Source organism: Pseudochaenichthys georgianus, chromosome 11, assembly GCF_902827115.2.
Source record: "Pseudochaenichthys georgianus chromosome 11, fPseGeo1.2, whole genome shotgun sequence".
Lineage (NCBI taxonomy): Eukaryota > Metazoa > Chordata > Actinopteri > Perciformes > Channichthyidae > Pseudochaenichthys > Pseudochaenichthys georgianus.
Window position 1 is genome coordinate 7652113 of NC_047513.1, and position 27478 is coordinate 7679590.

The 27478-nt window shown below is 39.4% G+C and overlaps 1 protein-coding gene across 2 annotated transcripts; it reads left to right on the forward strand.

The window, feature by feature from the left end:
- The first annotated feature begins 899 nt into the window (after window positions 1-899).
- Window positions 900-27478, forward strand: sfpq (splicing factor proline/glutamine-rich). Of its 2 annotated transcripts, XR_004553032.1 has the most exons (12): window positions 900-1789; window positions 2467-2655; window positions 2738-3039; window positions 3144-3239; window positions 3705-3901; window positions 4008-4092; window positions 4263-4374; window positions 4461-4497; window positions 12306-12400; window positions 26581-26632; window positions 27087-27163; window positions 27354-27478. XR_004553032.1 is itself a non-coding variant. In XM_034094017.1 (10 exons), exons 1-10 carry the CDS (start codon window positions 1022-1024, stop codon window positions 16616-16618), a joined length of 1992 nt encoding a protein of 663 aa, XP_033949908.1. In that variant the 5' UTR covers window positions 900-1021; the 3' UTR covers window positions 16619-16996. The 2 variants fall into 2 exon arrangements, 1 of the variants encoding a protein (XP_033949908.1); XM_034094017.1 differs by lacking the exons at window positions 26581-26632; window positions 27087-27163; window positions 27354-27478 and adding an exon at window positions 16508-16996.

Consider the following 27478-nt stretch of genomic DNA (forward strand, 5'->3'; position numbering starts at 1 on the left):
GCAGCCCTGCCTTCATTCTACGTCTCTGTTTTTAGTTTCTTCTCTTTGACACCTTTTTTTGTATTAATTTCTTACACTTCCCCTGTGTGAAAAGGTCTTTGTATGTTTTCATTGGTTTTTACTTTAATGTTTTTGTTGTTTATTTGACTTATGTTTCGTTGCGTTTTGTCGCTGTTGTCATCTCATCCTTTTATTGTTTGTTTTTAATTATAAGCATTAAAAAAACATGTTTAGGTGAGACGTGATGGTCTCCAGTTTTTTTGGTTTTTTGAAACACCTGTATGCGGAATAAATGACAAAAAAAGATTTCTTTAGAGTTGAGTGTTTTTCATTCTCCGTAGCTTGATATTTTTTATGCGATGCATAAAGCCTGATCACTAGCAGGAATTTATGTTGGTCAAAAAAAGTACACAAGTCTGGATTGACAGACAAGACTGTCTGGATCCAAACAGTTATAGACATTAATAGATAGACTTAAACTGATAATAAATGTAACTAGTAATGATTTGTTGGTCCTTTTCAATGGTAGGCCTAATACAGTCAGTAATGTTTGTATAATGCAAAATGAAAATCCCATTCAAAATACATCCAGCAATAGGCTACATCTGTTGTGAGAATAATGTTGATTCTTTTTAGCCATGACTAAATACCTCTACATTTCGATTATAGTTTCCCTAATAAGTATATTGTGTACATGTTCTACTTTAAACAAAAAAGAAGAGACAGAGAGGTTGGGAAAGAGAGCTGAATTAGTTTTTTTTTAGCAAAGAGTCGAATGAACTGATAAGACCCTGAACACTCCCGGTCCCTCCTCCTTTTTGGAAGCGGACCAATCAGCGGCTCGCTCTGCTGGAGAAGAAAGACTCCTCCCGTTCTTATTATACATCCATGCTCCCGACACAGTCGTCAATCGCCATTTTGAGGTGCTCGACCTGCAAACATCGGCCGAACACCGTTGTTACGCAGCACAGTTGAATCAATTTTTGTATTTTAATCATAGTTTTCGCTAAAACAAGGATCAATGTCTCGATTCAACAATAATCGTGGCGGCTTCGCGATGAATCATTTCCAGCAACGCAGAGGAGGCGGTGGGCCAGGCGGCCCTATGAGGGGCGGGATAATGGGAAACCCGCATTTCAGGAACCATCCTTTCCAGAACCAAAATCAGAACCAAAATCGGAGGGGAGCCAATAATAATAACTTGAACAGACCTCCCAACCAGGGGCAAAATACCCCACAGAAGCCGGCACTTAACCAGTCGCTGCCAATTATTCCTCCACCAACTCCTGGCCCAGCTCTCACTATGAAGGGGCCGATGCAGCAGATTCAGAAACCGGCACAACAGCCCAACGCAACACCAGCAAAGCAACCGGAGCCAAAACCGGCAACCCCTGCACCGCAACCGACGATTCAGTCACCTCCTCCGAAACCCAACATCACTTCCCCTCCTCCGAACCCCAACATCACTTCCCCTCCTCCGAACCAGGCGAACAAGGACCAGAACCAGGAGCTGAATCCACCGGTGGTAAACACTAATGGACAGAAGCAGCCTCCGAACCCGATCCCAAAGCCGGAGCCTGTACAAGGCCCAAAACCCCCCCAACAAAGTCCGAGGTCCGGCCCAAACCAAGGCAATAGCGGCCAGCGAGCAGGCCCTCATCAAGGCCAGAGGACAGGCCCCTTTCATGGCCAGCGGACAGGACCCCCGGCAATGAGGCCCAAACAGGACCAAGTCGTAAGAATGTGCGGAAACAACGACGGCGCCGAGACCGACGGCAGCCAGGATACGGTCAGTTATTTTTAATAAATGTTTAACTGTGCGTCGAGTCTTTGTTCGCTAACGTTAGCTTATTCAGTTGTCAATGCGCTCGATAAGTAATACAGTGCAACCCGAGCGGGTGGGGGTTTCTCTCCTAACTAGTTCCAGTATTCAGTCGTTTGTCTGTTCTTCGTTTTATAAACAAGAGCACTCTTTGCCGAATAGTTATTTCTAATGAAAATAATTAATTATCTATTTTAAAAGGAATGTACAATGATTAACGGTACACGCGGTGATTAAATCATGCGCACCCTATTGCATTCGCTTTAGCTCTCCGCCATCTTGTCTACAACACGTAGGCCTACATTCACAAATCTCTAAATGGATTCTTTGTGCTAAAACACAAACGCACCTCTGTGTTTATTTAACACCAATTACAATTTCCTTTATGCCACATCTCAAGTACACTAGGTTATAGAAAATTGACGTCATAAAGTCAATCATGTTTTTCCGTCGAGCAACAATGGCGAATGGGGGATGGTATGCTCGCATGGGGATACATCCATGAATACAAATTCCGTGACTGGGCAAGCAAAAGCAGTCATGTCCGAGCACAATATAACCTTTGTTTATTGTAATTTTAACTATACAATTTCATGGTGTAGTATTGTAGATGGACAACTAAATGTGTATTGTATCGTCGACAGTCGTTCAAGGCGACCCTCTCCATGCTGCTGAAGCCTGGCGAGAAGACGTACACGCAGCGGTGTCGCCTGTTCATTGGAAATCTCCCCAACGACATCTCAGAGGAAGATTTCAAGAAGCTGTTCGCAAAATATGGTGAGCCCAGCGAGGTCTTCATCAACAAAAGCAAAGGCTTTGGATTCATCAGACTGGTAAGACATTATATTCTTATTTGTTAAAGATTAATTGTGGCTGAAAGTTCCTAATACTAATCTTACATTTTGTTTCTTGTAGGAGTCCCGTGCACTAGCAGAGATAGCAAAAGCGGAGTTGGATGACAAGCCGATGAGAAGCAGACCTCTGCGTGTTCGATTTGCCACACACTCGGCCGCTTTGTCTGTGAAGAACCTGTCACCATTTGTTTCAAACGAGCTCCTGGAGGAAGCCTTCTCACAGTTTGGAATGGTTGAGCGATCCATTGTCATCGTGGATGATCGCGGACGCCCCACAGGCAAGGGAATTGTTGAGTTTGCCTCCAAACCTGCCGCTAGAAAGGCCTTGGATCGTTGCAACGAGGGTGTCTTTCTTCTCACAACGTAAGTATTTTTTATGTTTAAAAAAACAAACATTGTGCTTTATTATGCACCTCACTAAGTTAAGGAAACATTACTAATTTCACTTTATTGTTTCACCCATTTAGGTCACCACGGCCTGTTGTTGTGGAGCCTCTGGAGCAGTATGATGATGAAGATGGTCTTCCAGAAAAACTGGCACAGAAAAACCCCAGATATCAAGCGTAAGCAAGGTTCAGTTTGTCACACACATCTGCCTTTGTATATAAGTGATTGCTAAGTAAGGTTGATGTGATTTTGAGTTGAATAATGCTTAATTAAGTCAACTCTATGATTATTTGTATGCTAAGTCATTGTTTTGTGAGCAGCAGATGGTGTGATGGGGGTGGGGCTGTGGTGAGGGTATTGCAGCTCTTAAAAGTCAATGTTCTGTGTAGAGGAAGATGGTAAACTGACTGAAGAGGGGGAAAGAGCCTTTTTCTGGCAACATTGCTCACTGTAGGACAATGGCTGTATATGAAAAGTTGATATCACGACAACGTTTGTTACAATGGAGCATATATCAACGCCGAGTTCTTACATTGCTCGGCTTTAGTAATTCCAACTGGAAGGTTATACACAGTTTTTTATGTTGCGTATACAATCATGTTAACCTAACAATTTGTACATTTTGTTGATTATTTCTATAGAGAGCGTGAGGAACCTCCTCGTTTTGCTCGTCCTGGTACTTTCGAATATGAGTACTCCAAGCGCTGGAAGTCCCTGGATGACATGGAGAAGCAGCAGAGGCAGCAGGTGGAGAAGAACATGCGCGAGGCCCGTGACAAGCTGGAGAGCGAGATGGAGGACGCCTTCCACGAGCACCAGGCCAGCATGCTCAGACAGGGCAAGTGTAGTTGTATTTTTACCACATGAGACGAGATGGATGTCCCACTTGAGATGTTGAATACTTTTAAGTGCCACAATTAAATGTGTTGATCTCACATTACCAGATCTGCTGAGGCGGCAGGAGGAACTGAGGCGCATGGAGGAGGTGCACAGTCAGGAGATGCAGAAGAGGAAGGACATGCAGATCAGGTATTTATTAGAATTCTGTTTGCTTATTTAAGGAAGGGGTTTTTAGCCACTAGGGCATCTTAATAAACACAAAATAACTTGTAATTTTTTTCATGTCGATTTTTCGATGCAGATTTGCTTATATTGATAAACTAAAATCACACTATAAACATTTTTGTTTGTTGACACAGACAAGAAGAAGAGCGTCGGCGGCGGGAAGAAGAGATGATTCGCAAGAGGGACATGGAAGAACAGATGCGTCGCCAGCGTGAGGAGAACTTCAGGATGGGCAACTTCATGGATGTAAGTTAAACTTATGAAGTAATGAAGTAAAATATCATCAATAGTTTTCGGGGTTTAATATATATATATTTTTTTTTTTTTTACAGAGGGACAGGGAAATGAGAATGAATCCTGGCATGAATGGTAAGTTACTTTTAATTTAATTGTCACTTATTCAAAGATAATTTTATACTCTGAAGAGCCGGTATGACCTTCACCCCTGTAGGAGGTCAGCCTGCCGGATTCTTGAGCCTTTTTGGTCATTTGAGACTATCCAGAGCCCCTTGTGTTATGCCCTTGGTACCGGGGGCGAAACGCAACATCTTGCAAGAAACAGCGTCTGAGTGCTTCTTAACATTTAACAAACTATGTTAAATGTCATAATCACTTAACGGGAAGAAACTCAGCTATCGGACAATATTAGCAATTTTTACCGAAACAAAATACAACTCTAACGCCAAGCCTCTGAATTAGCACTGAACGAAGAAATGCTAACGCACTTAGCATAGAACTCACGGTATAAATACTTTATTACTTATCAGATCTGCAAAAACAAGATATCAGATTTTAAAGCTGAGATTCCACAGATTCTAGCAGTATAAGTATCATCACTGCGACCGAAAGCAAACCCAGTGTTTTCTCAATGTCGAGGTAGCACATGTCTTCTGAGTCACTTGCTTCAGAAGCGAGGCAAGAATCCTTGTCTCGGAAAACGAAGAATTGTGGAACAGGCTAACAGGTGTGCGTCATATGCGAGGCCCCACGGACCCGGTTCCCGGGCCGAAATCACGTAATTTGCAGGAAACGACGTCTAAGGAACCTTAATATTTAATAAACTATGAATATTTTATATCCATATAACGGGGAAAAACTAATTTAACTGATCTTAATGGTGCCCACCTCAACACTGAAAGATACAAACTCGCAACGTTATCAACAAAAACGTACATCAAAACAGGTAGCAAAAAACGCTAACATGGCTTACCTTGGTCTTTGTCTGGTCAAAACTGGTCTTCAATGGCATTAAAACGATGCTGTAGTTAATCCATAGGTTAATATCCAATGTGACTGTGTCCCCTTTGAAATGTTCTGATAATCCATCCATCTTCTGATAATCCATAAGCAATAAAAACTGCTTTTCCGTTTCCAGAAATCAGAGCAGGGATATTCCTACGCTCTGCAACAAGATTGCATGCGCAGAGACGCAAGCTTTTTTTTCTTCCTCTAGTCTATGGGACGATTTCCCTTCGATTCTATTGGCTCTAACTAATTTGGAAATTGGTCCATGCGCAAAGCATTGTGGGGATTTTAAGACCGGAGTCTACAAATGTGCAGCCTCGAAATTTCTCGCTACCACTCGATGACGTAGTATGCTTGAAATAGTGGCTCTGGCGCAGCCGTCCTCGACATTGAGAAACACCCCCAGACAACACACAGCGTAGCTTTACTGATCCTAAACGGCAAATTTGTCTTACCTTTGCTTTTTTCTGATCAAAAGTTGTGTTCAATGGCATTAAAATGATAAAACCGCTGCTGAAGGTTAAACAAATGTGTCTGTCACTTTGAAATGATTACTGATAATTAGGGCTGCAACAAACGACTAATTTGATAGTCGATTAATCTATCGATTAATGAAACGACTATTCGGACTATTACGCCTTGCACAATTTCTCAAGCGCTCTTATTTAGCCATCAACTTTTAGATTTAGCTTGAGGTTGTTTTAGGCATGTGGAAACTAACAATGAAGATGAATACTTGATTAAAAAATACATATTATTAAATTAACTAAACAAATTGTTTACAAAATGAACATTGCTTTTCATTTAAATTAAATAAATACTATTTCACATCAAAAGAAACAACAGTGTTTTAGCAAATAATAAATAATGTGATGACATAACTGTAAACAGAATAGCTGAAACTTTAACAAACTAAATAACTCGGTTACCTCTAATCATTAACCCATGTTTGTATAATGGAGTTAACTCCGTGTGTTGCTGCTAGCATACATAACACCTGACGTGAAAACGTTACTCGTGGACGGGGCTACAGAGCTGCTAGAAAGACAGTCGAACCCGGTGCATTTCTCCGTCTGAATGTGGAGCACTTTTGCTAAATGTTTAGATAAATTGCTCGTGTTACCGCCCTTACATGCTAAACTCTTAATGCACTTTTGGCAACGAGCATCGAGACGGGTAAAGTTTAACAACACCTCGGAGCGGCGTTCTCTCCGCCATCTCCGCAGTGTGTTGCTGCATGTAGCAGCCGCGTGTGTGTAAACGGCCCCGCCCCCTCCCACACAGACCAGGGAGAGAGATCTCGTCTGATCGAAAAATACATCATAGACGCATTTGTTTGTCTTTTTGCATATTATAAACGAGCTGGCCACACTAAGACTGTGATATAATGTTTTTGTATCAATAATACACGACATATATTTTTTAAATGTCCCCAGTACCTATAACGTTGTAGCTTAACGGCGCGTAAAACGCACGTGATGACGTCACCAACGAATCGACGACTGAATTAGTTGGCAACTAATTTGGTAATCGATTTTAATCGATTAAGTCGATTAGTTGTTGCACCCCTACTGATAATCCATCCTTCCATTTGTCAAAACCCCTCAAAAACAGAGATTTGTTGTTGTTTTCATATAGTGTGTGAGGAATAGAGTGGCGAAGTCCCTCCCTTTCCGGTGGACCTCCATGGGATCTTATTTCGGAAAAATTATGTATTTAAGTCAATGGCGAGAGAAAAGTGATCTTTCGATCCCGTTTAAATTGTGCCACGAATTACACATGATGTTTGTCAATTTAATAGATAATTTTGTAAGTTAAAAAAAAAAGTTGCCGTAAGACATTTTGTGAAACCGCTCAATGAACTACATCTCTGGTCTCGCACAACACACTAAACCAAGATGGCCGTCACTACTGTCTTGCCAAAAAAATTGCCTACCCTCACTATCACCACAATGAAACGCGTCCAGAAGAATGTCCTGCAAAGCTGCCTGCCTGCCTTCGATTCTCTCTGAACTGCATGTTCAATGTTAACCATTTGTGCAGATGGCATGAAGTAGAAAAGATTGCCAATGTAGCTTTAGCATGTCTCCCTGGGGGCAACAGCGGTAATTAAAGTTTAAAAGTCTCAAAATGCTACAACTACGGTCACAAACTGGATGAATGTGAAGTATTTTGTTAAAGGTGGATGAAAGCGTAATTAAGGAGCACTATTGGAGTGACTGATGGTTATTGAACTCAGTATTAATTCATTTGGATTCCCGCTGTATGAAGAAATTAAAGGACGGCGCAGAAGTGGAAACAATTGCTCAAACACATGCTCAAAGTAAGCTGGATTTTGCCGCTGTGTTTATGTGGATTCAAGTCGTAAATAATCTACAAAATGGAGGACACTGATCTGATCAGAGCAACTGTGACAAATAATCCAACTGGTTTGGACACTTTACGGGCAGAAGAAACATTTCTATTAAAGAAAGAATTATATAGTTCTGTCTTTTTATGCCTTTAATAGCTATAGTACTAACTTGAATTTTTATTAAAATTAATTAATCAATTATTTTTTGGTAATGTAAGGCTTTTAATGACAATCATGTATTGCCTTACAATTATATGTATAAAAAAAGTCTAAATATGATATTTGGCCTCAAATCATCTGAGGCCTGGTTGGGAACCACTGACTTACGTGACTGGGATTTGTAGTCTTTCTACTTGCGTATTTTTCATAATCTTATATTTCAACAGTTTTACGACAAATTGTGACTTTTTTTGACATGGATTTATTTTTTAAGATTGACAAACATATGTGCATTCATGGCACAATTCAAGCGGGATCCGGAAGATAGGTTTTCTCTCACCATTGACTCGTCATTTAATAATAATTTTTTTCTGAAATGAGGTCCACCGGAAAGAGACGGACTTGGCGTGCATTCACCAATGGTAATGTTTAGATGGATTTTAGGAACGTCCCCTCGATTCTATTGGCTCTAACGGTTTATAACGGCCCGTCCACACAGCGGCGTGCGCTGCCGCTTGCCGGCGGGCGTGTCTGAAACTCGACCAACAACCAATCACATGAATCTCCCGCCCCTGACACACAAGCAGCGGTTTGATTGGCTAGAGCTTGAACTGGCATATGATTCGATTGGCTGACGCCTCGTCGAGGCGTCAAAAGTTGAACATTGCTCAACTTTTGCAGCGAGCCACGCCAGCTACGCTCCACGTCGCTTCCCACGATGCATTTCTGCTAAAAGTGACGTCACCCCATTCAAAGTGAATGGGGAAGCGTCAACGCACGCCGCTGTGTGGACGGCCGTAAGAGGTGTCAATCATCAAAATCGGCCGAGGAGGTCCAGAGATATGGCAAATGACCCCAGAAGTGTTTTTTTGTTTGTTGCTAAACCTCTCTAAAAAGGTCAAATGTCACTTGTTTTGCATCAATCTTGATACAGGGTACTTATTATGTTTTAGTTCGTATTCCTAACGCTTTTAGTGTTCGATCCCATCGTCTGGAGTGGTTTTCACTAGAAGTGATGCTTGTTTTTTTTGGACGGAAACTATCATTTAAATGTTTTTACTATGTTCAATCTGAATTTACTTTAAAATAAAAAAAATCTATTTTGATTCTGACTTTTCTACATCCAAATCACAGGTTTATCATTGCTTTGAGAATAAAGATTATTAATTTAGCCCTTTTTTAGAGGTGAAGATATAGTCATTTGTTCTGGGAATGTCATTTTCGAGCCTTAGACCTGAAAAATAGACTTGGGGCTGAACAGGTTAAACCAGAGGTGCCCAGTACGTCGACCGGTCGACCAGTTCCGTTAAAATAGACAAAACTGGTTTTGATCCCTCCTCCCTTGGCCTCCCTGCCACTTAATTCAGTAGTTTACTTGATTGACAGAAAAACCGACATATCGCTTTCCAGTCTGTTAACCCAGAATGCAAAGCGATACAAAATCTGTCAAGTGCCGGGAAAACTCAAATTAAATTAAAGAGACAAACAACAAAATGAGTGCGGGACCGAGCAAGAAGCTAAAGACATAACACTTCCACCCAGAATGGGAGGAAGAATATTTTTGTTGTGATGTCACATTCAAAGGTTATTTTCCTTATTTGTAAAGCAAGCGTCGCTCTGCCAAAGAAAGGTAACGTGGAGAGGCATTATCGGAGTGTTCACAAGGTATATGACAGCGACTTCCCTCCGATTAGTGAGTTGAGAAAGGTCATGTATTATTGCTACACAAACATTATCTCGCAGTCTTAGTGTCGCCAACTCGTTTCTAATATGCAAAAAGACAAACAAATGCGTATATGGTCGGTGTATTTTCGATCTTTCCGATCCAGACGAGATCTCTCTCTTCTTGTACAAGGGGGGCGGGGCAGTTTACACACACGCAGCTGCTCCATGCAGCAACACACGGCGGAGAGAAGCGCTCCAAGTTGTGGTTAAATGTTACCCGTCTTGAGGTGGACAACGCTCGTTGTCAAGGGGGTTTAGCATGTAAGGTCGGTAACACGAGCAATTTGTCTAAACATTGAGCAAAAGTGCACCACATTCAGACGGAGGAATGCACCGGGTTCGACTGTCTTTCTAGTAGCTCTGTAGCTCCATCCACGAGTCAGGTATTATGTATGCTAGCAGCAACACACGGAGTTAACTCAATTATACAAACATGGGTTAATGATTAGAGGTAACTGAGTTACTCTATATTTTGTTAAAGTTTCAGCTATTTTGTTTACAGTTCTGTCATCGGATTATTTAATATGATTTGTTAAAACATTGCTGTTTCTTTTGATGTGAAATATTATTTATTTAATTTAAATAAAAAGCAATGTAAATGTTGTCTTCATTGCTAGTTTCCACATGCCTAAAACAACCTCAAGCTAAAAGTTGATGGCTAAATAAGAGCGTTTGAGAAATTGTGCAAGGCATACAGTAATAGTCCGAATAGTCCATTAATCGATAGATTAATCGATTATCAAATGAGTCGTTTGTTGCAGCCCTATTGTAGTTATCCCATGTATAAATAAAACGTGTTATTCAGCAACCCTTGCAATTTGGGATTTTAGTTTTGGTTGGTAGACCTCGGTGAGCTGGTCATTTCAAAAGTAGCTCACCAACCAAAAAAGTGTGGGCACCCCTGGGTTAAACGATACATCTGCCATAGTAGTATAACCAGTACTCAAGTTGGGGGGGAAAATCGGGGGGGGGTGGTGGATTTTATCATATGGGGACATAATTTGTGCTGATAACCCGTCGAGGGTGGGAGACCAACCAGCATAAAGATAATTATTATACTCATGCAAAACAACATGCATGTTATGGATGTTCAGATACTCCTTTCATTGCCCTTGACCAAGGCACCTCAGAATTAGAGTCGGTCCGCGGGCTGCCATGGCACCACTAACATTTAGGGTCAAATGCAGAGGACAATTAGTGCAAAAATCTTTTTTTCACTTTAATTTAAAGGGTGGGGGGGGTACAAAAATGTGGTTATAATGGAAGTCTATGGTACAAATCTTGTAGGTTAACAGTCCCTCATTTATTATTCAGATTGATCAACTGATTATACTAATAATAAAGTCAAAATAGTTTTTAGAATATTGAATTAGTGTATTTTTTCAAAAAAGCAGTTACTGGTATCTAAAGGGTTACATTTGTATCGTAATTAATTAAAGGTGGGGTAGGTAATTTTGGAGAAACCAGCTCGAGTGCACTAGAATTTGAAATTACACAGCCGGAAAAAATCTGTCACTTCCTTACAGAGCCCCTCCTCCAACACATACGAACGCGCACATGACCAATGAGGGCACGAGATAAATGTGTGCACAGATGGAAGGCTGACAGGCAGGTAGGCCATCCAGTTATTTTAGCCGGGCCGGCTCGGATGATTGGTCGTGCTTTTTACAGTACTACGGCTTCCACAGATGACATTTTTTTTTATGGATTTTTTTGACAAAGCACTTAAGATATTCATTGCTATCGGGATGTTAAGAACATTCCATGGAATATAACACAAAGTGTATCTCGAGCCGGTTTCTAAAGCTTACCTACCCCACCTTTAAATCATTATTTAAATTAAACACTTCATAAAAAATGTGAGGAAAAAAATTGATCCGTCATCATTTTATTGCAGTTCAAATACAAATATTTTATGTTAACATTCCCAATGTTACTTTTTTTAACAGGGCATTAAGTGCAAATTGAAATTGTTTACAAAATATGAAAATATATTAAAAGATTATACAGATAATACAAAATAGGACCAATGTTGTCAATGGCTGCCTACTCCACTCTCCCCATCTCAGAAGTTTCCAAAGATTTTCATAATCATGCTTTTTGGTCTTTGAAGCCAAGTCTTGACATATACATCTGGTCTGAAGTTCTGAACTTGTTACTAAAGTAATGAGTAATTACTAAGATTACTGACTCTTGACTTACCTGAAATGTTATTTTTAGTATTTTTAAATATGAAGTCCCTCAGATCGTGTTGTCCTCCTGGTCGCTTGGCCATTGTGATGACCGTTACCTGCGCTTCTGGCATTGATCAAACGGGAGCGTCACGGCGCCCTAGGGCACTCGCATAGTATAGCGTCAGTGACTTGGTAAAAATTTCATCGCGTGTGTGCGTGCTCCCTCGCCCACAGTATTTTACTCAAAATGCGCAAAAATAATGTTGTAATACCAGTGCCATGCCACGTTCATTGATAAAATTACATAAGGGATGGAAAGGGGGAATGGCAGTTTTAGAAGGGGGATGATTTTGACCATTTTTATTTCAGGGGGGATGCCATCCCCCTCAACTCGAGTATTGTGTATAACTTGCTAAGTCTGCGTAATCACCTTTTCCATCAAAATGCTACATAGGGACCATGTCTCAACACATTTATAAGGAAGTGCAGAGTTTGTATTTGACTAGTGTTGTTTCTTATAGATATGCCATTTGGTGGAGCCAACCAGAAGTTCCCAGGCTTTGAGGGACAGAAGGGAATGGGACCAGCTGCAGGAGGCCTGACGGCCAACGAAATGGTAATGTATCCCTCTTTTTAGACGAGTTGCAGGTCATGTCGTTGTTGTGTACGCCTCCTTTTTTTGTTGTTGGAGGGACTCCCTGCTGATCTTTCTACATCAAGGCCAACTGGCCAAGCACAATGGGAAGTTATGAATGACCCAGCTGTCTTCGGGAGGCTTGCTGGTTGTTGTATTGACAGATGTGTTGCCTGCCTGCTTATTTTTTTTTTCAATGGTAAGCCAAGCCCCCTCAGTTACCTCCAACTGGCTCTTACTGCTTTTCAGCTAGGAAACCCGTCAACCTGCACTAAATCATAAGAAATTGCATTATGATGTGCTGTCTGACAGCGTAAAGCAGAACTCAATGGAACTGCTCTCTCTTATCACAACATTTGTGTAGTGGACTGCTTTTGCAAGCCCTGTCTCATGTGAGCTGGACAGGCACCTTTTCACCAGAGGCAGTATGTCGTCTAACTGAGATTTTTTCCCATAACCTTTGACAATGGGCCGATTATGTGAAATAATAATTTTTATACTGAGCTATCTTTCATGCATTGTCTGTCATAAGAGGAAGTGATGTTGTATATCAACAGGCTACATGTATTTTAACTAGGGTTGGGGTGTTGTTCATCTTCTCGACAAGCAACCTTTACTTTTCTCATAAACATTTTATAGTGATTGAGCATTTAAAATGCTTTTAGTGCAGGCTGACGGTATAAGGTATTGAACCCGGAACACAGTATTGTAAATGGATATACAGCAGGATTAATTGATGGGGGCAGGCAAGACCTTGAACATTTGTGTTGAGAAGGGGTATTTTTGAATACTGACAAAGATCTTGAGATCTATGCTTCTGGTAGAATTGTAGTACCAATAGGCGCTTTCACACCACAGTACTTTTCCCACAAAGGTTCATCAGAACTTAGTTCATGAGAACTCTTTAGTTCTCATGAGAACTCTTTAGTTCTCATGAACTAATAAATATAAATTCCTGGGGGAGGATTAGGCAAAGAAGTCGCTGACGTCATTTCTGCTTTGGGTTCACTGGCAGGCCGCAAACAACTTCACGGCGTATACTGCCACCCGCAGTCCCCGGCCGAAAGTCCCCGGAGTTGGGGACTGGCATCAGTAGAAGCTGCTGGGACTCCCAGCAGTTTCTACTGATGCCTTCCGAGTAGTGCTGCGTACTGGTACGCCGAACCGGTACTGGACTTGTAAAAAGTTTCGGTTCAAGTCCGGTTAAAACCGGAACGTCGGGAACCGGTACTTGGACTCGCAAAGAAACTAGCACTTACGTATATTCTGGTGTCTGTGGTTATTTAAACATTCCCTGATAAACGTTATTCAGCGTCAATAAATGAGTGCTAATCCCAGTGTGCTCAGTGTACAACATCACATGTCATTTCACCTTCGATTCATGGTTTGAAAACCTAGCATTTCGCCACATGCTAATGCTAACCGGAAGTGAAGAATTTTCAGAATAAAAGTATTAAGTTAATAGTGTGAACTTCCGGTTTTTTCAGAATAAAACTGATTTAAATTAAATAGTGTATTTAATTCAAAATTACGCCATATCAACATTGATTTTTAATTTCTAACAGTATGTATGTACATCACTATGTATGTAGTATACTGTATAATGTACACATGTAGACTTGTAGAAAATACATGGTGTACAGACAGTACAGTACACTCTGACTGTATAGTCACTACAGTGTATACTGTATAGTAGGTGTGTAACAATGTAATTTGTATAGTCTACTCTACACTCTACCTTTCAGCAACGTTTTAGGGATTTAGGCTCAGTCAGCTCAGGGACTGTTTGGTTACTTTAGTTTGGTAAATGAAATAAATGTTTGAACTTTGTAGTAGTTCACTGTAGTTGCTGTCATAAGTCATTTGTAGACTAAGTGGCAAAAAGTGTTTTTTTTACATTTGTACTTTGTAGAGAAATGTAGACACAAGTTGGAAGGGATCACAATAAACCTGACGAGTTTGAATTTGAGTTGATTATGAGTTTATTTTCAATTGATAATTAGCTCACAATAAGTTCACTTTAGTTACTCACACAACTTGACACAAGCCATGGGTCCGAACCTGAACCTCTGGACTTGAGTCCGGACCTCAACCTGAATGTGTGCGTGGTTTGCAATCCGTCCAGCCTATCAGAAATGGGAACATTTTTCTCAAACAAAAGTCCCTGCTCGCTAGCAAAGGGGGTAAAAAGGTTCTCATTAACTAATTTTAGTTCCGGATTTTTTTGGAACGAAAGTGGGAAAAGTACTGCAGTGTGAACGCGGCTAAGGTTGGTTTCTGGATAACACCTAGGTATGGATATTGTTTGGATTATATCACAGCGAATTCTGTTAACGATACTTTTTTCAGTTCGGTTTTTAATCAATACTCTTACTGGTTCTTTTCATTACTAAATTATAGCTTTTTTTTTCATAAACTAAATCATTGAGAAGAGGATTAGATTTAATCCATATTTTAATATCTATATAGGTATGGATCAAACTTAAATGTTTTTATACCGAAAACTCTGGAAACGAATAAAAAAACAGCCTACAGGGAGGAGAACTGCGGATACATTTACAAATTCTTTAGATTTGTGACTCAAGCTAACAGAGACTACACACAGATGTCTTGTTTGTAACAATTTGCCATTAGCTAATCTAGCACGTTGTGCTTATGTAAAGCGCAGGGGCTTAAAGACTGTAGTCAGCAGATCTATATATATATATATATCTTAGTGAGACAAACTCAGGCATTACACAACAAAGAGAAAATGATGTGGTGGTAGATTATACTAGAATGTTTTAAAATGCCAATAAAATAACTGCTTAAGTTAGCGTTAATTGATACTACTACTTTCATGTATGCCTTGTGGAGCATTTAATAACAGTTTTGCTGCCAATCCCTAATTACAATTGACTGTAAGAATGTCTTATATACAACCATTTTCTGTTCAACAAACATATTATTTGAAAATAGTTTTGCCCATTTTGATAAATCAAACTTTGTGTTCGGATGCTAATAAGAGCATCGGATAATTATCAAATCTTGCTTTACCTTTTTAAAGCATGATTTTCCTTGGTGGTTTTAGAAAAGGTTTCTTATTAATTGAAAATGTTTTTGAAGTTTGGAAATGCACCATTCTCACAATCCATGAAATGTTCACAATGACACTATTTAATAATGATGTCTTAATGTAAAGCTCCGTATAACATAACGTCTGATCAGTGTTATTTCCACTCGAGTACATACTCGTAATCCACTTTATTACTACATCGCTGTTTATGTTCTGTTTTTATCATATTCCAATGTAGCCTTGTGTTGAAAAAATAGTTGGTAGTGTTGGAGTTTTTAGCTTTTGAGACTTTTAGTCTTTTCACACTATTAAGGTTTCACAGAGTATGCCAGCATTGGCATATCATGTGCATATTGTTTTCCTGTTGGAGAAATGTCTTGTGCAATGTTTCATTTTACAGTGGCAATATTCTACACATGCATTCCTGATGTAGTCCTTGTACTTCACAGTCTGGTCTCGTTTGGGACCATAAGTCATTAATGATTTTTTGTTTTAATTGCAGTGCCATAAGAGGTGCTGTAATAGCAGGACAGTGTATTCATATGTAATTTCTGCTCATCGAACCACATATAATTTAAGAAAACAACTTACGCTCGCAAAAAAAAACAATAACATTTATTTTATTGAAAGGCCTCAAGGCGTTTTCTGTTGCTACATTAAGTTACCTTAAAAGCCAATTGTGGGCAGCATTCACAAAATGCTAGACCTACGGAGTAGTAAGACTATGCTTAAGGCTGGTCTTGGCATGCACTGGAGAGACCGTACTAGGTAGGCACTGACTAACGAAAGCATTACCCTCTCTTCCTTTTCTGTATGTAACCTGTGGCACCTGTGGACCTTCATATTGGAACGAACCGTTTCTTCGGATGTGTCTCCTGCTGGTTGTGTTGTAAATCTCACAATATAAAACAAATCACCTTTACTACCGTACCATTTATACACTTCCATATGGACATGAACTTTGTGCCTGCGCACTAAACCATTACTTAACACCCCCTCTCCAATCTGCCCACCTGGCAAATTAAACCCAACAGCGCAACGAGCGCTTTGCCCAGGGCGGTCCTAGAGGAATGGGTCCTGGTACCCCCGGGTTCGGCAGGGTCCGTGAGGAGTTTGATGGTCCTGCTAAGAAACCCCGTTTTTAAATGCTGCGATTTGAAGCTTCCAGCAGCAACATTTGTATAGATTCTCCACAACAAACTTGTTGAGTCGCATTTCTTGTATTTAAGTTTAAATTGTTGCTACATTTTAGCCTGACAATTTACTCATTTTATGACAAAGTCAATATTTTCCTTTTTTTATTTTGTATTGTCAGTAGTATGGAAAGATGGAACACCCTCGTGTGATCATTAGCTCTTTCAGACACATGTATACTTTTCTTTTCTAGATGTATTATGCTCTGTGAGTCGCCGTGAAGTGATAACTGTAACACTTTTCTCTACCTTCTATGGCTGTGTTTTGTGCCATACATTTGGAGTCAAAGCATGTATTATAATAAAGAGACATTGGTTCTGTCCGGCAAACCGTTAACATTTATTCTTAAAAGTTGAAACTATAAACGTATAATATGTTCAAAAGCAACAATTTACTAACAAATAGTTGTTTTTAAATTGATGTGGCTATTTCTGCCACGATAGGTCTTAAAGGGTCTATGTGTTATCTCTGCCAAAGTCCTAAACCTCAATCGCTCAGCGACGCGTAGCTCCTCCTGATGCATATGCTGCAAATTTCCCTTCAGTCTTTTGCTAGTTTTTTATTCCCATTAAACTCAAAGAACTAGCTGACACACATACCATTTGCATTCCTGATATGAGTGTTTATTAGACTTTTGTCAAATAATTATACTAATCTACCAGTGACATGTCTTATTGGTAAAGGGCTTGGACATTTGGCATCTGCAAGTCTAGACTGCATCAATGTCTTTGAACTGTATAGGAGACACAATATTATTAATCCATTTAAATATACCACTTTTAATTTTTTTCTCCATATACACTGCTTGGTGGCAATGGAGGTCTCCGCTCTCTGTTTAGCATGTTCATTCAGTGTTTTTCAGTAACTCTTTCAAAGTCATGTTTTCGGAAAGCAGAAATACTACACATAGATCCTTTAAGAAAGACTTGTTTGATGGTTGTGGGTAGCCAAGTGGACACTCGTCTTCTTATAAATACAAATGCTTATATCAGATACTCAGTGACTTAAAGGAAACATTAGTGCATCTTTGGTGCAATTTTTTTTAAGCTATTGACTACGTTTACATGCAGTCGAATACAATATTTAAAAATGTAAGGATCACCATGCTCTCCTCTTTAGTTGCAAACATTTGATCAAAGTGACTGTTAACCGCTTGGTAGTAAATGGGTTGTTTTGATAAATCAAAGAGAGCCCGTTACAATTGAACAAAACTATTCACAAAGTTGTGCATTATGCTTTTAAATACCCCCAGTCTGTGTTGGTAATTTTCTTAGTCAAGGCTCAGTTGTCACCATCAGCGGTGAGACCAATATAATGATGCACTTCTACAACTGCATTGTGCAGCTCAACAATCTTTGGTTTCCATTAGAAAAACTTGCATAATTTTTTGGTATTCTTCAGGTGAGATTTCAAGCAAGCTAAACTTGCAAATTAATATGGGTGCTCAAATGCTGCAGACCAATGAGAAGGAACAGAAAAAAATCGTGTCTACTATTTTATTTGTATTGACTCGACCAAGATCACAGAGAATGACCGCGCACAATATAACATACCTGCATCTAAACGTAGTCCTAACCAGTTCTGTCAAATAATTATTTTTGGGTACAGTTATCAACATCTGTTACTAACTCATTTGTATGTTGATACCATAGATACAATATTTATTGACATAAGTACATGTTATCAAATTAAAGAGCTCAGTAATTAGTAAGACAATATTAAAGTTAAAAAAGGCTTCCCCCTTATTAACATAAAACAATGTGACTGACTCTTTTAAATGCTTGCTTTAAAATATATTTCTAATATGATTCAAATATTTTCGATTTTAATTAAATTAGTATAACACGAGTCAGCAAGACAGCCCGTGTTGTAAAAATCTTGCGTTTGTTGAAACTTGTGCAAAAGTAGAAGGTTGCAAAGCATGTATTGCCCTGTAAGAAGACGAGAACGTTTTCCCTAAGCAAGGTCAACTGCATTGATGTGGTTTGAACTGCAGTTGAATACCGGGCCAATGTTGGCTTCATCTTCTACTTTAGGTTTCTAACAAGAGATGGTGATATTTCACATTCTCCAATTTGGGAATTCCCTTTTTACATCTTGTCACTTCGCAAAAGGTCACAATTCTTTCATTTTTTTTATTTCCTCAATTCTATTCAATGTGTTTATTCCTACTGCTTCATATCATTAATTGGGTGACATTATCAGGAGCCCATTTACAGCACCGTTTTGCATTAAAGGAGACAAAGTGTGTTAGGCTGTAGTTGCATCAATGTCATCTGTTGCAATATTGTAGGATGCAGGACGTTTAAAAAAATAAAATACAATCTTATTTATACTGCCTTATAGCTCCCTTGTGCCCAGTAAGAGGAACCTATTTGAACTAGAGGGCACTTCTAGAGCACGGACCTCCACCAAATGTAATGAAAATTGGGCCAGTAGTATTTTCCATAATCCTACAAAGAGACTAGACCGAATCCTTGGCGACAGTAACAGTATGAGATCTATAACATTTTAAAAAAGAGCCTGCTTTTAAAATTAAACATCAAATTATTAACATTAACATTTTCTATCATCATTGCTAAAGTCTTCCTGCAACTGATATTCAAATTATAACTGTAATGCCCAATCTGGACCCTCCCCATGAATCATGTCAGTACCTGCTCTGAAGTACTTTGACATCACGTTGGCATCAAATGGACACTGGCTTGCCTTTGCAAACATTTCTCAGAGTTGTGTGATAGAAGGAGATGGGCTTTAAAAGTGAGTGTAAGTATTTTTGTATTAACTACTTATTTTAGGATTTAACTGCTAAGTATACTTGTTTCATCCTACTGTGTTTTTCTGATGGAAATTGAGAATTTGCTCAGAAATTAAGCACTTTTTTTTGGCAGTGTCTTGATCAACAGTCTTTGGTACTGTGCTCCTTTTTAAACCGTAAACATCCACTGGCTGACTTAAGACAACATTTGGACATATAATTGGAGGACCACAATTCAGTGGTAGTTCTTTTCATTTGCCTTTTTATAGCTGCAAAAACATTGAAGTATTTGAGACTCAAGGAAACTTTAAAGTTGAAGGTCCTCATGCAGTGTCAATTTACTCTGCACAATAACAAACATTATAAGGGCTTTGTGCATTTCACACCCTTTTTTATCGAATTAGTTTTACTTTTTCATTATGCAGAACAATTTCGGGGCAAGTGCATGTTTTATACTTCACCAAGGCTTTCCTTGTCAACAACAAATAATTTAGTTGTTAGTAAATGCTCAGACCTCAGCAAACACTTTTCCAAGAGCAAATGGTGTATCCAACCAGTTATTTGGATTTGCCAATGCTGCTGTCATTCTTAATCTAGACATTCTGGCATATCCCTTAACCCTCCGACATTTCCAACAATACAAATAACCATTTTTGCCAGGTCTGAGTAACCCTCTCTTGGTCCAATAGTAAAAATTAAAGATTTTAAACTGAACCTTTTATTGTTAAACACCTTGACATTGTTTTAAAATGGCCACTTATCTGAGCCTTATCATTTGTAAGTGGTGAAATGTCTTAATCCCCTTCCCACACACTTTTCAGAGCTGCGATAGCTTTATTCCCACTACAGAAAAAAACCTATAATATTTGGATACCCCATCACGTCCTTCACATTTTTGCCAAGCAAGAATCCCTAGTTAATCCTTTCCCTTCGAGTGGCATCTGAGAAACCTGAAAAACACACCGGACTACGGATACTTGGTAAAATAATTGGATAACAAGGAGTGTTCATCTGTAATGTGTGTTTGTGTTATGTACATTTTTCTTTAACAGGTTTGACCAGCTTTAAAGATTGTGGACTGTGGAGGAGTGTGTGGCTGTATAGCGTGGAATCAAGAATGCTTTAGGAAAAAGTTACACTGGACCCGTGTACAAATGTACTTTAGTAAGACTCACAATAGAACAATGTAAAAGGGAAGAAAATCAGGATGCTGACATGTTAGCCTTTGAGCAATGATGCTCATCTAGCTTTGTGGCAATCCCTTTGACAACAATGGATACTTGTAGACATAACTACCGTTACATTTATGACAACCATGACAGAATTGCAACTTTAGATATACATTATTGATTTTTTTTCAGTCAAGATGTAAAAACAGTAATTCTGTCTAAAACTTGAGGGTTTATTTGATTTTTTTAATGGCAGTAATTATTTAATTTCTCATATATTGGAAGACATACTGTACCTACGTTATTGCTTTTCTAACGTTTTCCCAGATGGGTGTTGGTTAAGTTAAATTAGCTGAAGAGAACCATTCCAGAAAAAGTTCAGTCTGGATACAGTTTACAGCAATTGTCTTTGGAGATTAATGCTGAGTCTTCTCTTCTTTTTTGTTTGTTTATCATCTAAAACTAATAAAAAATGCAACATTAAACTGTTGTAAGCTTTTAAGGGGATTCCAAATTAAATGTTTAGTTGCTTGTTTTTTATTTAATCTCTTATTTGTCAAGCTTACATTTTGTTTGGGAATTAATTACAAACTAAGTCCATTCATTTGGAAACTTTAGCACAGCAACAAAGGATTCAGTTTTGTAGTCTTATTTGGTATATATACAGTCCGGTGTGTGACTCAATGGACAGATGTTCAACCAGATTTTCTGGGTTAACTTGACCTCTGGAATCCATTTGTCACATTGAATGGAAAAACTTTGGGGGGGTTGGCGGTGCACAAGTGAGTTGGTAAGACAATTAGTAAGTATCACAAGCATAGTAAGTAAGGAAACATGAAGATAAGAAAGGACTTTGCTAGTTGAACAGAGATGTTCTGCTCTTAAAAGCATCTGAACATCCTGCAACATAGTACAAGTGCTCATTGAAGTGACCCAGGTATATCTTTTAAATATTTTTGATGTTATGTCTGTGTGTTGGTGTTGTGTACAAATTGTTTTTCTTTGACAGGTTTGACCATCTTTAAACGTGTTGGACTGTGAGAAGGAACTTTCCAAAAAGAGACCAATCTGTAGCTTCTTCGCTTTTGATAATAACCAAAGTACCAAATGGAACTTGTTTTTGAAAGACTTAGATCAATAAGTGATCATGAAAGGCTGTGCTTTGAAGCTTGTGAAGTTTGAAGATGGAGATTTTAACTTTTTACCATCCTTTTTCGCTCTAAAATCCTAAACTGCCCAGGTTGCGGTATATTTCCCCATAATGTGTTGATGTAGCTGAAAAGAAAAAACATTGACATTTTTTGAGAATAGTCATTGTCAATATCTGTCTATAAAGGCTTTAAGTTGTTTTTACAGACTACACAGTGACTTGATTTCAGGTGTTTTGGACAGAGCTCATGGCCAACACATTCTGACTTTATTGTTTATGTCAAGATCTTGGCAATATTCATCAAGTGATGTTCAAGATTTGTTAAGTGTCGCCAAGCAACGAACTAATAAGAACCTTGTTGGAGTTTAAAACCGGAATGTGTGTTTTTACCAACGCACTTATTAGCCTTTGCTAGTTGAGTAAAATGGTAACCAGAGTTCATAGTTAACCTTTGTTTAACACTAGAACCGCCAGGTTTTCGCTGTATACCTAAAACCGCCAACGGGTAAAATGTACCCGCGATTAGAATGCATTGATTTTCAAGGTACAATGTTCTTTTATTTATCATACTAGAACACAGGGTTAACAGTGAGTTTTGATCGTACAGGGATGAAACTAATACCAATATAATCTGTGGACTCTCAGCTTTCATATGATATCTGAGTTTATGCAGATAGCATGAGGTATAAAATATCGCTAAAAGTGTCTCTTTAACTATCTATCTAGCTCTCTATATCTATCTCTATAAGGAACCGCAGTAAACAGGCGTTGCTATAGCAACACGTCATGTTTATGCGCAAGATCAATAGCGCTAAAATCACTGCATTTTCTACAAGGTAAATATTACCCGCTGGTGCTGATGGGTATAAATGGCAATTTTTTGGGCCACTTTTTTCAATCTAACTTCATATTAACCATTTTTAACAACAGAGGGTGCTACGTAACACCCTTTCAGGAAAAGTGACAGACTGGGAGAATTGAATATTTTATTGAAAAAAAGTTACATGCACTCAAGAAACAGCTGCGGGTAAAATGTACCCGTTGGCGGTTCTAGTGTTAAGGTTGTTGCCAACCACATTGATCCAGGTACACAAAGTATATTAGAAGTTCAGAACAAGTGCCACCCATTTAGAGGGTATTGTGGTAGTTCAATCAACGCTATGGCACTATTAATTGGCACGATATTGCCGAGATTGATACAAAGTGGACCACACTTAGGAGAATACACAGGAACTATATTGGATGTTGAGATCTGGATGTGCCTTATTATCAACATATTTTGACTGCAACATGGAAGCAAAGATTTGACAGAGAATTTCTTTGTCAAGTAACTATAGTAAAGAAGTTAACATGGACGTCCCATAATGCAACACATTTTTGCATATCTTGACACTGAAATGCCTGAAGAGAAGGTATCCGTTTGTTTAAAGGACTCATGCCTTTCCATCCCATTATCACCCATATTTGTTCAAATTTTTTGGAAATCCCCTGACTGCTGTTGGAAAAAACTGCACTAGTATACCTGACTGACCTCCCATTTAACAACCGACCTGAGGCAGGAAGTCCCGTACACCTAACGGTTGAAGAGAGGATGGCGTGTTGTGTGTGTGTGTTTCGTGTCTTTGGTAAAGTGAGTTGTGTGTAGCTGCTGTCAGCCAGCTTGTCAGAGACAGGCTGCCCCAGTCCACAGTAGAGGCTCTTCTCTGCAGTTGGGTTACATTGACGATGGGTAGTTCTGCAGAAGTCAGTGGACAGTAAAGCCTGGACTTGTTTGCACTGCAGCCAGAGGTATGCTTACACAGATCAGCTGAACAAGTAAGGTAAGTGTCCATCCATGTTTATAATACCAGATGCAAAGTTCTCCCATAACTTAACTCTTCTCTCCGTCCTCTTACACCACGTTGCTGTTCGCAGTGACGCTCACAGGGCTTCTGGCATCACACTTGCAAAGAATGGCATCACAGTGCAGATTTCAGTTTTTCAACCTTTTTGTGTGTGGATGTGGTAACTCATTTTAGACCGTGCAGTGTGTATGGTTGTAGTACTTTGGCTTTTCTGTATGTATGCATGAACAGTACTATGTATGGACTGCTGAGTCAATGGTTCAACACTACAGTTTCTAAAAAAAAAAGTGTGCTGTTTAAAATAAGTCGGCCTATGCTGATTTCTTAGGTCATTTTTGAAGAATGTTTTCTGCCATATTAAAAACCATTCAGCTTAAGTAACAGGCAGGTTGTGTGCAACAATGACCAGAAATGAGTCAAACTCAAATGGCATTCATTTAAAGGCTTTCTGGGTAGCTTTGTCTTTGTGCAACACATCTTTTTATTTTTTTTATTTTTTACATCTCAATCGTAGTGCCGAGCGGACAGTTTGCAGGCTACTTTTACCTCATTCACACCAACGGTGTTTCATGGCCGGTTCGGAGCTGGAGCTTGAAAAGCATCGTTCACACCGCAGCGGAGCAGCCTCTTAGCTCCGGAATCCGGTTCGTTTCAAGCACCAAAAAATTGTCCGGCTAGAGCAAAAGCACCGCATACCAGGCTTACGTCGAGGCGGGGGCAGGGGCGGGATCAACTCCTGAACAACAACAGAACCAGCGTTTTATCCAGCTTGTACACAACGATGGAGAAACTTAACAAGCAGCAGTGGTCCACTGAAGAGACCCGCTACCTACTGGCAATCTGGTCTTCTGAAGAGGTACAGAGGAAGCTGGAGCACAATCGGCCATTGTTGTTGTCGGTGTGAGCTGTGAGGGTTTTCCCTGTGGTTTGGCTTTATGAAGCAGGCACGCAAACGGTTACGTCATCACACAAACGATGACGCATTACCAGTCGGACTCTGGGCGGTGTGAAAAGAGCCGGAGCTAAACCGAAGAGCCGGTTCTGAACTTGAAAAGCTCTAGCACGGAGCTTGAACCGGAGTTGCGTTGGTGTGAATGAGGTATTCGTTTCACATGAATTTACCTTTATTCCTATTGTGATTCGCAGAACCCTGATCGATAATAAAAACTAGTTTTCATTATTTACATTTGACTAGAGCATCTGTTGTCACCACTCCTGACTCTCTTCAGTGTAAAACTATAAACATTAATACTTTGTGGTACTGGGTTGGGATCTTTGCAGCTTTGAAGTGAAGCACATACTGCTGGGTTGCTCTGGGTGGGATTGTAATAATATTTAAATCCCTTTGTCATTCTGTTCCTCCAGTCTGATTCTTACACAACAACCTCCGTGACTTACTGTTTGTGGGCGGAGAGTTTTATTTTTATCTTGAGAGAACACAGTTTTTCAAATTCTCACTAATTGACTCATTTTCTGATCTCATGTTTATCCTTTTCTCTTGACTTTCCGTACTGGTGACACCAGTGCGTTATTCACAACAGGTCTTAAATATATACAAAAAAATGTATTAAATATTTTAAGATATTTTAGATTGTCTTGAACTTGCAGATACACTTTCAAAGTTAAACTTTACATGCAAATGCACATAAATATTGTATGTTGGTTACATAAACATTTCCATTTTTTACACATAATACATATGGGCACAAATACTCCAAAAAACTAATTTAAAATGGTGCTAATGAGATGTCTCTAAAACCTTAAACCTAACTTATATTGAAAACATTTGCCGTCTACATCATAACTAACTAAATGTAACATTTACTTCCTGTTTACATCCACCAATGCATCATGGGAACAGTAGTTCACAAAAGTACAGCTTTATTATCCGTTGTTTTGATTATCAAATGTTTCACTATTTATTTTTGGTTACGCCGATAAACACTTGACAGTGTAATGGGGCAATGCCCCAAAAAAAATACATCTACAAACCTTTTTTGACATAGTCTTGAAGGGACGGGAGGATGAACAGGGAGAGATGTAGTTCTATTGTGACAATTTGATTTTGCAGTAGTGCTGGACTCTTATTGCGTTCCTTTCTCCCTCAGTATCTCTCATTGATGATATCTCACTTCTTTTTGAATACCATTTACTGCCAGTGTCCGGCCGCTCATCGAGATATACAGTACATGACAACTGTGGCATTTTCCTTTTTGTTGCTTGTACTTAGGAGACAAAATAACTGTTGAGTTATCGCTTCTCCTTGGTCAAGAGGGAACCACGCTGTTCAGCCAATTCCGTGAATCACGCCTGGAGGCTGCCGAGATGTATCTGTCTGCACTGTGATCCATTTTCTAACCATGTCCTCAGTCCTGATTGGCCAAAATAATCTCCAGGTCCTGTCAATGAGTGTGATGCCAGAACAACCCTTACGGCCTCTAATGGCCTCAAAGTCTGCACGACTGACACTGAAAATGTCTTCTCTCTATAAGCCTCGTGGTGTAGCTCCCAGCTCTGTTTTGGGTTTTTGCAGTAACACCCCGGATGTGTCAATGTGAAGTTCAGCTTCCCATGGCTTTGTAACGGAGTTCCCCAAGGTTTGCAACAGACCTGAACGTTGTCATAATTTTTTTTCTCGGCTGCAGTTTCTAAACAAAAGTATCTACTTCAGGATGCGGAGATGCCTTTCTTAAATCTGTTTACTTGTATCACTCTCTCATACTACATATTTGAACTTTCTCACATTCACATTTAAACTCTAAATGTATGTTTTCATTATAACATCATTACTTGTATTTACAATTAAAACATTGAGTCACTGCACATACAAAAACATGCAAAACACCCATAGATGCTCAGGCTGTCTTGTATTTATATTTTTATTCTCAAATGTGGCAACCTCAAACTGTATGAAACAAGCATTTAAAAAATGATGTTGTAAACCTGCTGAGCAGTTCACTACTCGGCTCTCATTGTTTGTTTCTCGTCACAGGAGCCTCGAGCAGCAGCGGAAGGAGGCTGAGAATCCACGCTGTTAAACAAAGGTGAGAACCACAGTGGTTAGTACTCTGCAATTGGTTGGGTTTGTGACAAACATGTTCAGTGCATTGCTTCGTACGCATAATACAGCAAGTCTGCCCCTGTTGAAGATCTCATTTTCTGACCACCCTTCTCCAAATGTATGATATGCATACGATGGTGCAGGAATGAGTCCTTAAGCCCGGAAAAGAGTTAGTATTTTACCATTTCCGGGTCCCTTGTCTCGAAGTCAATGTTTTTAGTTTTTTTCGGGATTTGCCTGAAATAAGGTCTCTGGTAAACACAAGCTTAAGAGATTTTCACATTATTATTTTTTTTAAATACATCTGTAAATACACACACTGAACTGACTAAAACTCCAGTGAGGCTGTGCAGGGCATTTAAAAAATACCACAAATCGTTGTGTTCTGTAGTTATGTGTAATAGTTATTCAACAGTTGGTCTTGTCTTTTGTTTTAGGTGAAATGAAGACTTGTGTCAAATGCCAGAGCTGCTGGAGAGCTAATGCACTGTGCGGACGCCAGGATGGCTTCCATGTAAGTTTGCAGTTTACCATTCAGATATTTATATTTAATATCTTACTTACTTAAGTATTCAAGAAAATAAATCCAGAATAATAATGCAAAAGATGTGATGCATTTAAGTCCTAAAATTGCAGTTTAACTGTTGAAACATCGTTTCAGTTTTAAAAAAATTATAAGAAAACGTTCTGCTTCTCCCCGTCAGAGCTGCGGGTGGAACGATGCAGCACCAGGAAGCATCCAGCAGGAGGCCAAGCAGGCCGCAGTCCAGAGGAGGGATGCACTGTTTGTTTTAAAACAATAAAGTGTTAATAAATTATATTAACCTGA